Below are 13,048 nucleotides of genomic sequence, written 5' to 3' on the forward strand. Positions count from 1 at the left end.
GGTCCCTGACACCCAGTCTGCCCCCACAGATGCAGATGGTGCAGCAGGAGCAGCTGCTGCAGGAAACACAGGCCCTGCAGCAGAGTTTCCTCTCCGAAAAAGACAGCCTGCTGCAGCGTGAGCACTTCATTGAGCAGGAGAAGGCTAAGCTGGAGCAGCTCTTCCAGGGAGAGGTGGCCAAGGCACAGCAGCTGCTGGAGGAGCAGCGGCGACAGCAGCAGCAGATGGAGCAGGAGCGGCAGCAGCTGGTGGCGAGCATGGAGGAGGCACGGCGGCGACAGCGTGAGGCAGAGGAAGGTGTGCGGCAGCAGCAGGAGGAGCTACAGCGGTTGGAGCAACAGCGGCAGCATCAGGAGAAACTGCTGGCTGAGGAGAACCAGAGGCTGCGTGAGCGGCTACAGCGCCTGGAGGAGGAGCACCGGGCTGCGCTGGCACACTCGGAGGAGATCACTGCCTCAAAGACCCTGCCCAATGGCCGGGACGCACATGATGGTCCCACCGTGGAGGTGGAGCCTGAGTACTCTTTTGATGGCCTGCGGCAGAAGGTGCCAGCCCAGCGGCTACAGGAGGCAGGCATCCTGAGCACTGAGGAGCTGCAGCGCCTGGCTCAGGGCCACACCACGGTGGCCGAGCTTGCAGGACGGGAGGATGTGCGCCAGTACCTGCAGGGCCGCAGCTGCATTGCTGGGCTGCTGCTGAAGCCCACCAACGAGAAGCTGAGTGTGTACATGGCCCTGCAGAGGCAGTTGCTGAGCCCCGGCACAGCCCTCATCCTATTGGAGGCCCAGGCAGCCTCGGGCTTCCTGCTGGACCCTGTGCGGAACCGGCGGCTAACTGTCAATGAGGCTGTGAAGGAGGGTGTCGTGGGCCCTGAGCTGCACCACAAGCTGCTGTCAGCCGAGCGCGCTGTCACTGGCTACAAAGACCCTTATACCGGGGAGCAGATCTCCCTCTTCCAGGCCATGAAGAAGGACCTCATCGTGCGGGACCATGGCATCCGCCTGCTGGAGGCCCAGATCGCCACAGGTGGCATCATCGACCCTGTGCACAGCCACCGCGTGCCTGTGGACGTGGCCTACCAGCGTGGCTACTTCGATGAGGAGATGAACCGCATCCTAGTGGACCCGAGCGATGACACCAAGGGCTTCTTTGACCCCAACACTCATGAGAACCTCACCTACCTGCAGCTGCTGGAGCGCTGCGTGGAAGACCCCGAGACAGGCCTGTGCTTGCTGCCACTCACAGACAAGGCTGCTAAGGGCAGGGAGCTGGTCTACACAGACTCGGAGGCCCGGGATGTCTTTGAGAAGGCCACAGTATCCGCACCATTTGGCAAGTTCCAGGGCAAGACTGTGACCATCTGGGAGCTTATCAACTCAGAGTACTTCACAGCAGAGCAGCGGCGGGACCTGCTGCGGCAGTTCCGCACAGGCCGGGTCACAGTGGAGAAGGTCATCAAAATTGTCATCACTGTGCTGGAGGAGCAGCAACAGAAGGGCCAGCTCTATTTTGAGGGCCTTCGCACCCTGGTACCTGCCGCTGAGCTGCTGGAGAGCAGGATCATTGACCACGACCTCTACTGCCAGCTGCAGCGAGGTGAGCGCTCAGTCCGAGAGGTGGCTGAAGTGGATGCTGTGCGGCAGGCCCTGCGAGGTGCCAATGTCATTGCGGGTGTGTGGCTGGAGGAGGCTGGGCAGAAGCTGAGCATCTATGAGGCCCTAAAGAAAGGCCTGCTGCAGCCAGATGTGGCTCTGCCCCTACTCGAAGCCCAGGCCGGCACAGGGCACATCATCGACCCTGCCACCAGCTCCCGGCTGACTGTGGACGAGGCGGTCCGTGCCGGCCTGGTGGGCCCTGAACTGCATGAGAAACTGCTGTCAGCTGAGAAGGCTGTGACGGGCTATAGGGACCCCTACACAGGCCAGAGTGTTGCCCTGTTCCAGGCCCTGAAGAAAGGTCTCCTCCCCCGGGAGCAGGGCCTGCGTCTACTGGATGCCCAGTTGTCCACAGGTGGTATCATAGACCCCAGCAAGAGCCACCGTGTGCCCTTGGACGTTGCCTATGCCCGGGGCTACCTAGATGAAGAGACCAACAGGGCCCTTTTGGCACCCAAGGATGATTCCAAGACCTACCATGATCCTAGTACACAAGAACCAGTCACATATCGCCACCTCCAACAGCAATGCCGGCCTGACCAGCTGACTGGGCTAAACCTGCTGCCTGTCTCTGAGAAGGCTGCCCGGGACCGGCAGAAGGAGCTCTACTCTGAGCTCCAGGCCCGTGAGACTTTTGAGAAGACGGCAGTCGAGGTCCCTGTGGGTGGTTTCAAGGGCAAGACTGTGACCATCTGGGAGCTCATCAGCTCTGAGTACTTCACGGCAGAGCAGCGGCAGGAACTGCTGCGGCAGTTCCGCACGGGCAAGGTCACTGTGGAGAAGGTCATCAAGATCCTCATCACCATCATTGAGGAGGTGGAGACTCAGCGACAGGAGAGGCTGTCCTTCAGTGGCCTCCGAGCCCCTGTGCCAGCAAGCGAGCTTCTGGCTGCTGGGGTCCTTAGCAGAGCTCAGTTTGAGCAACTCAAGGACGGCAAGACAACAGTCAAGGACCTCTCTGAGGTGGGCTCCGTGCGGACACTGCTGCAGGGTAGTGGCTGCCTCGCTGGCATCTACCTAGAGGATTCCAAGGAGAAGGTGACCATCTATGAGGCTATGCGCCGGGGCCTGCTCAGGCCTAGCACAGCCGCACTCCTGCTTGAGGCACAGGCAGCCACTGGCTTTCTTCTGGACCCTGTACGGAACCAGCGCCTGTATGTCCATGAGGCTGTAAAAGCTGGCATCGTGGGCCCTGAGCTACATGAGAAGCTGCTATCAGCTGAAAAAGCCGTCACTGGCTACAAGGACCCTTACTCAGGCTCTACCATCTCCCTCTTCCAGGCCATGAAAAAGGGCCTGGTCCTCAGGGACCATGGCATCCGCCTGCTGGAGGCCCAGATCGCCACGGGTGGCATCATCGACCCCGTGCACAGCCACCGTGTGCCTGTGGACGTGGCCTACCAGCGTGGCTACTTGGATGAGGAGATGAACCGTGTCCTTGCAGATTCAAGTGATGACACCAAGGGCTTCTTCGACCCCAACACACATGAGAACCTCACCTACCTGCAGCTGTTGGAGCGCTGCGTCGAAGACCCTGAGACGGGCCTGCGCCTGCTGCCACTGAAAGGGGCAGAGAAGGCCGAGGTGGTAGAGACCACGCAGGTGTACACAGAAGAGGAGACCCGGAAGGCTTTTGAGGAGACGCAAATTGACATCCCTGGTGGCGGCGGCCATGACGGTGCAACCATGACCCTGTGGGAGGTGATGCAGTCCGACATGATCCCAGCGGAGCAACGGGCCCGGCTGATGGCGGATTTCCAGGCTGGCCGCGTGACCAAGGAACGCATGATCATCATCATCATTGAGATCATCGAGAAGACAGAGATCGTGCGCCAGCAGAACCTGGCCTCCTATGACTACATCCGCCGCCGCCTCACAGCTGAGGACCTATACGAGGCCCGGATCATCTCCCTTGAGACCTACAACCTGCTCCGGGAGGGCACCAAGAACCTCCGTGAGGTCCTGGAGGCTGAGTCTGCCTGGCGCTACCTGTATGGCACAGGCTGTGTGGCCGGCATCTACCTTCCCGGCTCCAGGCAGACGTTGACTGTCTACCAGGCCCTCAAGAAGGGGCTGCTGAGCGCCGAGGTGGCTCGTTTGCTCCTGGAAGCCCAGGCGGCCACAGGCTTCCTGCTGGACCCCGTGAAGGGTGAGCGGCTGACTGTCGATGAGGCTGTGCGGAAGGGCCTGGTGGGTCCCGAGTTGCACGACCGGCTGCTCTCAGCTGAGCGGGCAGTTACCGGCTATCGTGACCCATACACCGAGCAGACCATCTCACTCTTCCAGGCCATGAAGAAGGAGCTGATCCCTGCTGAGGAGGCCCTGCGACTGCTGGATGCCCAGCTGGCCACTGGTGGCATCGTGGACCCCCACCTGGGCTTCCATCTTCCGCTGGAGGTGGCTTGCCAACGCGGCTACCTCAATAAGGACACACACGACCAGCTGTCAGAGCCTAGTGATGTGCGCAGCTACGTGGACCCCTCCACTGATGAACGCCTCAGCTACACACAGCTGCTCCGGCGGTGCCGCCAGGATGACAAGAGTGGCCAGCTGCTCCTGCCTCTCTCTGATGCCCGCAAGCTGACTTTCCGCGGCCTGCGCAAGCAGATCACCGTGGAGGAGTTGGTGCGCTCGCAGGTCATGGACGAGGCCACGGCACTGCAGCTGCAGGAGGGCCTGGCTTCCATTGAGGAGGTCACTAAGAACCTGCAGAAGTTCCTCGAGGGCACCAGCTGTATAGCCGGCGTCTTTGTTGACGCCACCAAGGAGCGGCTGTCAGTCTACCAGGCCATGAAAAAGGGCATCATCCGGCCCGGCACAGCCTTTGAGCTCCTGGAGGCGCAGGCGGCGACTGGCTACGTCATTGACCCCATCAAGGGGCTCAAACTGACTGTGGAGGAGGCTGTACGTATGGGCATCGTAGGCCCTGAGTTCAAGGACAAGCTACTGTCAGCTGAGCGTGCTGTCACTGGTTATAAGGACCCCTACTCTGGGAAGCTCATCTCCCTCTTCCAGGCCATGAAGAAGGGCCTGATCCTGAAGGACCATGGCATCCGTCTGCTGGAGGCCCAGATCGCCACAGGTGGCATCATCGACCCTGAGGAGAGCCACCGGCTGCCGGTTGAGGTGGCCTATAAGCGTGGCCTCTTTGATGAGGAGATGAATGAGATCTTAACTGATCCCTCGGATGACACCAAGGGCTTTTTCGACCCCAACACAGAGGAGAACCTGACCTACCTGCAGCTGATGGAGCGCTGCATCACTGACCCGCAGACAGGCCTACGTCTGCTGCCACTAAAGGAGAAGAAGCGTGAGCGGAAGACGTCTTCCAAGTCCTCGGTGCGAAAGCGTCGTGTGGTGATCGTGGACCCTGAGACAGGCAAAGAGATGTCGGTGTATGAGGCCTACCGCAAGGGCCTCATCGACCACCAGACGTACCTGGAACTGTCTGAGCAGGAGTGCGAGTGGGAGGAGATCACCATCTCTTCCTCAGATGGCGTGGTCAAGTCCATGATTATTGACCGCCGCTCTGGCCGCCAGTATGACATTGATGAGGCCATCGCCAAGAACCTCATCGACCGCTCTGCATTGGACCAATACCGTGCTGGCACACTCTCCATCACTGAGTTCGCAGACATGCTTTCAGGCAATGCCAGCGGCTTCCGCTCCCGCTCCTCCTCAGTGGGCTCTTCCTCTTCCTACAGCAGCCCCTCTGTCACCAGGACCCCACTGGCCTCCTGGTCTGATCCAACCGAGGAGACCGGCCCAGTGGCTGGCATCCTGGACACAGAGACCCTGGAGAAGGTGTCCATCACGGAGGCCATGCACCGCAACCTGGTCGACAACATCACAGGCCAGCGGCTGCTGGAGGCGCAGGCCTGCACTGGGGGCATCATTGACCCCAGCACTGGCGAGCGCTGCCCCGTCACTGAGGCTGTCAACAAGGGGCTAGTGGACCGCATCATGGTGGACCGCATCAACCTGGCCCAGAAGGCCTTCAGCGGCTTTGAGGACCCACGCACCAAGACCAAGATGTCAGCTGCTCAGGCCCTGAAGAAGGGTTGGCTGTACTACGAAGCAGGCCAGCGCTTCTTAGAGGTGCAGTACCTGACAGGTGGCCTGATCGAGCCCGATGCACCCGGTCGTGTGTCTCTCGATGAGGCCTTACAGCGTGGCACTGTGGACAACCGCACTGCCCAGAAGCTTCGTGATGTCAGCGCCTACTCCAAGTACCTCACCTGCCCTAAGACCAAGCTCAAGATCTCCTACAAGGATGCACTGGACCGCAGCATGGTGGAGGAGGGCACAGGGCTACGGCTGCTGGAGGCTGCTGCCCAGTCCAGCAAGGGCTACTACAGCCCATACAGTGTCAGTGGCTCCGGCTCCACTGCCGGCTCCCGTACCGGCTCCCGCACCGGCTCTCGGGCCGGTTCTCGCCGAGGCAGCTTTGATGCCACTGGCTCTGGCTTCTCCATGACCTTCTCTTCTTCCTCTTACTCTTCCTCAGGCTATGGCCGCCGCTATGCCTCAGGGCCCTCAGCCTCCCTGGGGGGCCCTGAGTCTGCAGTGGCCTGAGCCCCTGCCTGCATCCCACCCTCTCGCTCTGCATGTGGCCAGGCTCCTGCCAATGTGCTGGAGTCTTTCTTTAATGTTTAAAGGTGTCTTCCTCCCAAGCGGTGCCTAAAATTTAACCAAAAAAGACCAGACTAACATATTAATATATATCTGCTGTCCAGATAACCTGTGTCTCGGGGAAATGAGGCAGGCCCAGCCCCACTGACCACCTCACCCCTGTGGGTCTCCCCAGTCCCTTCTACCTGCCACTCATCACAGCCAGGTGCCTTGGAGGGTCCAGAACTGGGCCCCAGCCCACCTCTCCAGTCTCCCCAGGGAGTGTTCTGTCTGGACGAGACCCCCAGCCCCATAAGGTGGCTCACTGGTTACCCACCTGCTAATTCTAGCTGCCAGGGCAGCTGGGGCCAGTCCCATCCACAGAGGGCCCTTGGCCAGCATTTCCTCTGTAGTCATTCAGTGGGCCTTGCTGGGGATGGAGGGTCCCGAACCAGTCATCTTTTTCTGGCTGCCCAGAGAAGCCCCTTCCCCATGGGAAGACAGGAGCCAGCAGCCCAGCCTGGTCCATTCCTTCCCGGCTCCTACAGCACCATCTGAGCTCTGCCTTCTAGCTCACCTACACTCCCAAGCACTCCCGAGACCCCGGCCTCTGGCGTCAGCCTTCAGCCTCAGCTCCCCTAGTAAGTGCCTTCTGTGTCCGCCCTCACACCCAGGACCCAGACCCAGAGTAGGAGATTGTTGTTCCCAGCTGGATGTAGCTGGGGATTCTGCAGACCCATCCTCTCTCTGGGCCCTGTGGACCCCCACCCTGGATGTCTGCCTTCCTGCTTCCCAGGGAGCCCCAGCACCACATCATGTGGCCCAGGGGTGCTGCTGGGCTGTCTGCACTGGCTCTCCAGTGCTGTCCAGCCTGTGGTGTTGGAGACCCGCCCCTGCCTCCAGTCTGAGCTTTGCATGTCCCACTAACCTGGCAGGCAGCAGGTGGAGATGCCAGGCTGTCAGCTGCCTCTGAGGGCAGAACACTAACCTGACCATGGAGGTTGGGCTCTGCAGGCCCTGCCCCCAATAAAAGCAATTCCAACCTTCTTATGGGTTCTGTGTCTTTGTCCTGGGGTCAGGCATTTGTCAGGAGTACACAGGTGCTGCTGTCACAGGCTCCAGGCTCTGAGCCCAGCCACTGCATCCTGGCCAAGGATAGAGGTGATATTGGCAGGCTGAAGGACCTGGGTGGTGACTGGAGGGCATGCTCTGCAGCCCTGGGCATAGGGTATGAGGAGAGCAGAGGCCAGGCTGAGACCAAAAAGGCTGGGGCTGCTCCATGATGTCCATCTCTGCTGCTGGTCCAGGTGAGAACCTGTCACCCTGCCCTGTCCCTGTGCCTGGCACATGGTTTGCACTTAAGGTGCCCATCCTCACCTGAGGTGGGGTTCTGATATACTTCATGTTCGTCCCTGGCTGTGGCCTCCAGGCCTCATGGAGGAAGCAGGGTGTCCCCTCACTGCTAGAACCATACCAAGCAAGGTGGTTCTTATTGGTCAAGGGCAGCCCCCCAGAGAAGGGGAACTCCATGGCTTCCACTGAAGCTACCAGGCAGCAGGTGAGCACTTTGCCCTGGGCCCCTGTCCCTCACAGATTATCCCACCCAGACTCTGCTTCTCCAGGGTACTGATCAGGTGCAATTTCTAGAAGACTTGCAGGAGGAGGTGAGTGGAACAAGTCCCAGTCCCTGGCCATTGGCCCTGAGGCCGTGACTGACACCTCTATGCTTTGCCCAGACCCTCAGCCCTGGGGACCCAAGTCCTAGTTACATGCTCTACCTCCTGGGACACTGCCCTGCTACCCACCCTGCTGGGTAGATGACTGGGGTCACACTGGACTCTGGTCCACTAGAATAAGAGCTGCCATGGGAAGGGGCAGCACAGCTGCTGAGGGGGCCCTTTCTCACCGTGTTGAGGGTCCAGGAGCTTAATGCTGCAGGGACAGAAAGTGTGTGCTCTTCGTGGGTCTTGGAGGGTGCCAGGCAGCTCCTCCCTTGGTTCCCAGACACATGTGGTCCTACTGACTTAAGCTAAAGACTGTCCCAAAGGACAATGCTACAGTCCTACAGTGTCAGCAGCAACATACTTGAGGCACAATTTTTTTTTTTTTTTTGAGACAATCTCATCCTGTCGCCTAGGCTGGAGTGCAGTGGCCTCATCACAGCTCTCTGCAGCCTCAGGGCTTAGGTGATCCTCCTGCCTTGACCTCCCAAAATGCTGGGATCACAGGTGCCCATCACTGTCCCTGGCCCAGCCACACTTTCTGAAGAGGCCACTTAACTGTCCAGTGGCAGCTTCCAGTGTAGTGTCAGGGGTCCTGCACCATCTGCTGCACCCCTGCTGTTGATTGGGGTCTGAGACCTGAGGCTGCACCAGGCCAGTGCCCAGACTGCAGACACTGAGGCCCCATGGGCTGGAAAATTGGGCTCTAGCCTGGGTTACGGGTCTTGATTTGTCCCCATCACCAGTCTGTCTAGTGTTGTGGCAACACCCCTGGTAGTCTTTATTGCTGGATGTATTGCCTTGCCTGGAGCTGAACCTGCCTGGGGAGAGGCCGTTGTATCATCAGCCTCTGGCTGGGACCCCCCCCTGGAAGGACGGGGAACCAGCACCTACTGACCATGGCATCGTTGTGGGGTCTGGAAGCCTCCAACAGGTCACACACTGTCTTTAAAACAGAAGAGTCCCCTGTAATCCCAGCACTCTGGAAGGCTGAGGTGGGTGGATTGCTTGAGCTCACAAGTTCAAGACCAGCCTGAGCGGCTCAGCACCTATAGCTCAACTGGCTAAGGCGCCAGCCACGTACACCTAAGGTGGCGGGTTCGAATCCCCAGCCCGGACCCGCCAAAACAACAATGACAGCTGCAACCAAAAAATAGCCGGGCGTTGTGGCGGGCGCCTGTGGTCCCAGCTACTTGGGAGGCGGAGGCAGGAGACTCGCTTGAGCCCAGGAGTTGGAGGTTGCTGTGAGCTGTAATGCCACAGCACTCTACCCAGGGGGACAGCTTGAGGCTCTGTCTCAAAAAAAAAAAAAAAAAAAAAAAAGACCAGCCTGAGCAAGAGTGAGATCCCATCTCTAAAAACTAGCTGGGTGTTGTGGCAGGTACCTGTAGTCCCAGCTACTTGGGACTGAGACAAGAGGATCACTTGAGCCCAAGAGTTTGGTTTGAGGTTGCTGCAAGCTATAATAGCACAACACTCTATTGGGGCAACAAAGTGAGACTCTGTCTCAAAACAACAACAAAAACACATAAGAGACCACCAGGTATGGTGTTTCTCTAAGAAGGAAATGCCAAGCTCAGAGTTTGTCCTTGACCTCAGAGAGGATGTCCTAACATTCCAGACCTCTGGACTCCTCAAAGCTCTGCTGATGTGACAGTCCCTGATCTTTGCTCAGTGTCCTGGTACTGAAGCCCACATCTCACCAGGATGTGCAGGACACTTACCGCTTCCTGTGAGGCATGGTCAGTGAGTGGGCCAGTGCATTTCTCTGTCCTTTGGCCAGATGATCTAAGTCCCTTCCAGCTATACTGTAGCAAAGCAGAATAACTGCCCCAGCCAGGGCCACACCTGTGTCCATCCCCCAGTGGCCTCCCAGCATGGAGAAGGAAGCTTTGCTAGTCAGCAGCCACAGACCCCACCAGAGGCCCATGTTCTGCTCTGGAAAAGACCCTACAGCCCAGCAGCTGGTGTCAGGGCTGCCCGGGGTGGGGTGGTCTGTGGCGCTCTCCATCACTGACCATGATTCAAGATGGTAGTCGTCACCTTGTGTCCTAGTGTCCCTGTCTGCTGAGCCATTTCAGCCAGGATCTGGTGTAGTTTTTAATTTTTATCTTGGCTGGGAATGTGAGTTTCTAACTTCCATTTGGGTCTTTCTTAAGTACAGCAATTTTTATTCCAACACGAGGATTCTCCCAACTGCAGAGTGTGTCCATTCTAGTTGCACACTCCTGATCTGGGAAGTGGCTGTCTGCCAGAGACCTAGACCAGGCCTCCATTTGTCCCCTGGCCCCCTGCACCCTCCTCCCACAGGAAACCAGTCGTGGTACTCAGGGCCCGGGGAGGCAGCTCACCTGGATCCTGCTCTGGGTGCACACTTGTGCAATGAGAGGCTGAAGGTCCCTCTAGGGAGGGACCAGGCATTGCTGCTGCCTGTACCTGTGGTGTGGTAAGGTCTGTCTGCAAGAAGGCCTGGCCCCTCTTTCTGTTTATGTGCCCTGGGCCTGAGAACCAGCTTAGATAAGGAAACAGAGCAAGCAATTGTGTTTTCCATTGAGGCCATGGAGCCTAACAATCTGGTTCATTTTAAAATTGTTTTGGGTTGGTTCGGTGCCCATAGCACGTGGTTATGGCACCAGCCACATACACTGAAGGTGGTGGGTTCGAACCTGGCCCAGGCCAGCTAAACAACAATGACAACTGCAACAAAAAATAGCCGGACATTGTGGTGGACACCGTAGTCCCAGCTACTTGGGAGGCTGAGGCAAGAGAATTGCCTGAACATAAGAGTTTGAGGTTGCTGTGAGCTGTGATACCATGGCACTCTACCAAGGGTGACATATTGAGACTCTGTCTAAGTAAATAAATAAATAAGTAAAATTCTTTTGGGGCCATATAATAAGTCAGCGGTTCTCAAAGTCGTCCTCTGGGCCAGCAGCAATGGGACCAGCTGGGAGTCTGTGAATGGCAGAGTCTTGGCTGTACCCAGACCAGCCAAATCAGAAGTTCTAGGTCTGGGGCTCAGGACCTCAGGTTTTCACAAGCCCTTCAGGAGCTGCTGTGTGCTTGAGTGCTGGCTGCCCACCCCTGTCACCTCCCAAACCCTGTGTGGGATGAGCCGTGTACACACATCCTCCTGATCAGGACCCCTGCCAGTGGTACTCGTGCCCTCCCCTCCCTATCTCCCACCACTGCACTGCTGTAGACACCAGGACTGTTGGGACAGGACCCCCCTGCCAGTGGGCACGTTCTGACCCCACTGCCTCCCAGGACCATACCTGGCACCACCTAGCCCAGGCCAGTTCCCCAGGAGCAGAGGCTGAGATGGGGAATTAGGTGCAGGTAGTGTCTGGGAGAAGTGCTCTTGGGAAAGAGGGGTGTGGAGCTGGGCAGATGTGGTCTAAGCTGAAGTCTAGCTGTAGCTGATCCCACGGAGGCCTCAGGAGCATGAATTGCATCTTAGACTCTCTCCTGCCTAGAGATGAGGGGCCTGGGCAGATCCCCCCACATCAGTCAGACACTGGCCACAGGCTGCCTGTGGGGTGGGGCAGGTAATCCTCAGGCATCTCTGAAGAGGCAGCACTTTGTCAGCTGAGAGCAAGGGGTACAGGTGTGAGGCTACAGCAGCTGGGGGATGGGCATGCGGGCCCCAGTGGGGTTTCAGTGGGTAAGCAGTAGCATCTGCTCAGATGGTAAGGGCTATATAGTAGCACAATGTGACAGAGTGAGGTGTCCTGAAAACCCCTCCTGGGTAAGCAAATATCTTCTCGGATGCATGTCTGAAATCACAGAAAAGGAAATCTTCAGGGGTAAAAAAGAAAGAACTTCAGTGAGATAGCTGACACTTTCCTGAGGAATTCACCGATCTTGAAACCTAAAGCCTTAGCTTTTAACAGATCTGCAGGAACAGGAAACAGGGGCTTGGGCCTGTATAGGCAGACATTTTATATGAAATTAGGATCCTCAAAAGGTCACAGTCCATGAAAATGTGGACTAGAAAAGCTCCAACCACTCGTATGTGGCAACAGAGAGGAAGCTCACTGGGTTCTGCCTGGGCTCTGGCAAGAAAAGGCCCACACTGGACATTTACAACTTTGGCTACCCCTTGTATGCTCTGGAGAACCCCATGCTGGGAAATTAAACCAACCTTCCCCACACTAGTTATTGTCTGGTGCCTGGTTTGGGCCAACATAATCTTACCTGGAGGTTGTGCCCTGTAGTCCTCATACAGTCCTCAGATAAAACTCAGGCTTTCAGATACGATCTCAGTCAAAACCTGTAAGACATGTGAAAAAAAAGTATCAAAAGTCAGCATTAAGAAAAGCAGAATTAGAACCTGAAGGACTTAGGACATTGGAATTATTCAATAAAGAATATATAGAAAGGTTGTTTAAAATGTTTATAAAATTAAAAATTTAGAGTGTGAGGCAGCGCCTATGGCTCAAAGGAGTAGGGCACTGGCCCCATATGCCAGAGGTGGTGGGTTTAAACCCAGCCCCAGCCAAACCAAAAACTGAAAGAAAAAAAAATTAGAATGTGAAAAATAAGATTCTTTTTTTTTTTTTGAGACAGAACCTCAAGCTGTCCCCCTGGGTAGAGTGCAGTGGCATCACAGCTCACAGCAACCTCCAATTCCTGGGCTCAAGCGAGTTTTCTGCCTCAGCCTCCCAAGTAGCTGGGACCACAGATGCCCGCCACAACACCTGGCTGTTTTTTTGGTTGCAGCCATTGTTGTTTGGTGGGCCCAGGCTGGATTCGAACCCACCACCTTAGGTGTATGTGGCTGGTGCCTTAGCTGCTTGAGCCACAGGTGCCGAGCTGAAAAATAAGATTCTATCTAAAAATACCAAGAAGATTTGTAAAGTAATTTAATGGCATTAAAGTAATTTAATGGCATTTGTAAAGTAATTTAAGGGCCATAGTCATCGCTGAGGGATTAGTGAATTGAAGAGTAGATCTGGAGGCTCAGTGCCTGTAGCTCAACCGGCTAAGGCGCCAGCCACATACACCTAAGGTGGCGGGTTCGAATCCCCAGCCCGGACCCGCCAAACAACAATGACGGCT

General features: G+C 57.0%; 1 protein-coding gene across 7 annotated transcripts in view; it reads left to right on the plus strand.

Moving 5' to 3' along the window:
* The window catches only part of PLEC (plectin), a 56,994-nt gene extending 49,680 nt beyond the window's left edge, over positions 1 to 7,314 (plus strand). For all 7 annotated transcript variants that reach the window (XM_023508338.1, XM_012813072.2, XM_012813073.2 and 4 more), the window contains exon 32: positions 30 to 7,314. In XM_023508338.1, the coding sequence (XP_023364106.1) occupies positions 30 to 6,230 (6,201 nt within the window). In that variant the 3' untranslated portion in view covers positions 6,231 to 7,314. The remainder of the gene's footprint in view (positions 1 to 29) is intronic.
* Positions 7,315 to 13,048: the final 5,734 nt, after the last annotated feature.

Source organism: Otolemur garnettii, unplaced genomic scaffold (assembly GCF_000181295.1).
Source record: "Otolemur garnettii isolate 467f Iridium unplaced genomic scaffold, OtoGar3 scaffold00245, whole genome shotgun sequence".
Lineage (NCBI taxonomy): Eukaryota > Metazoa > Chordata > Mammalia > Primates > Galagidae > Otolemur > Otolemur garnettii.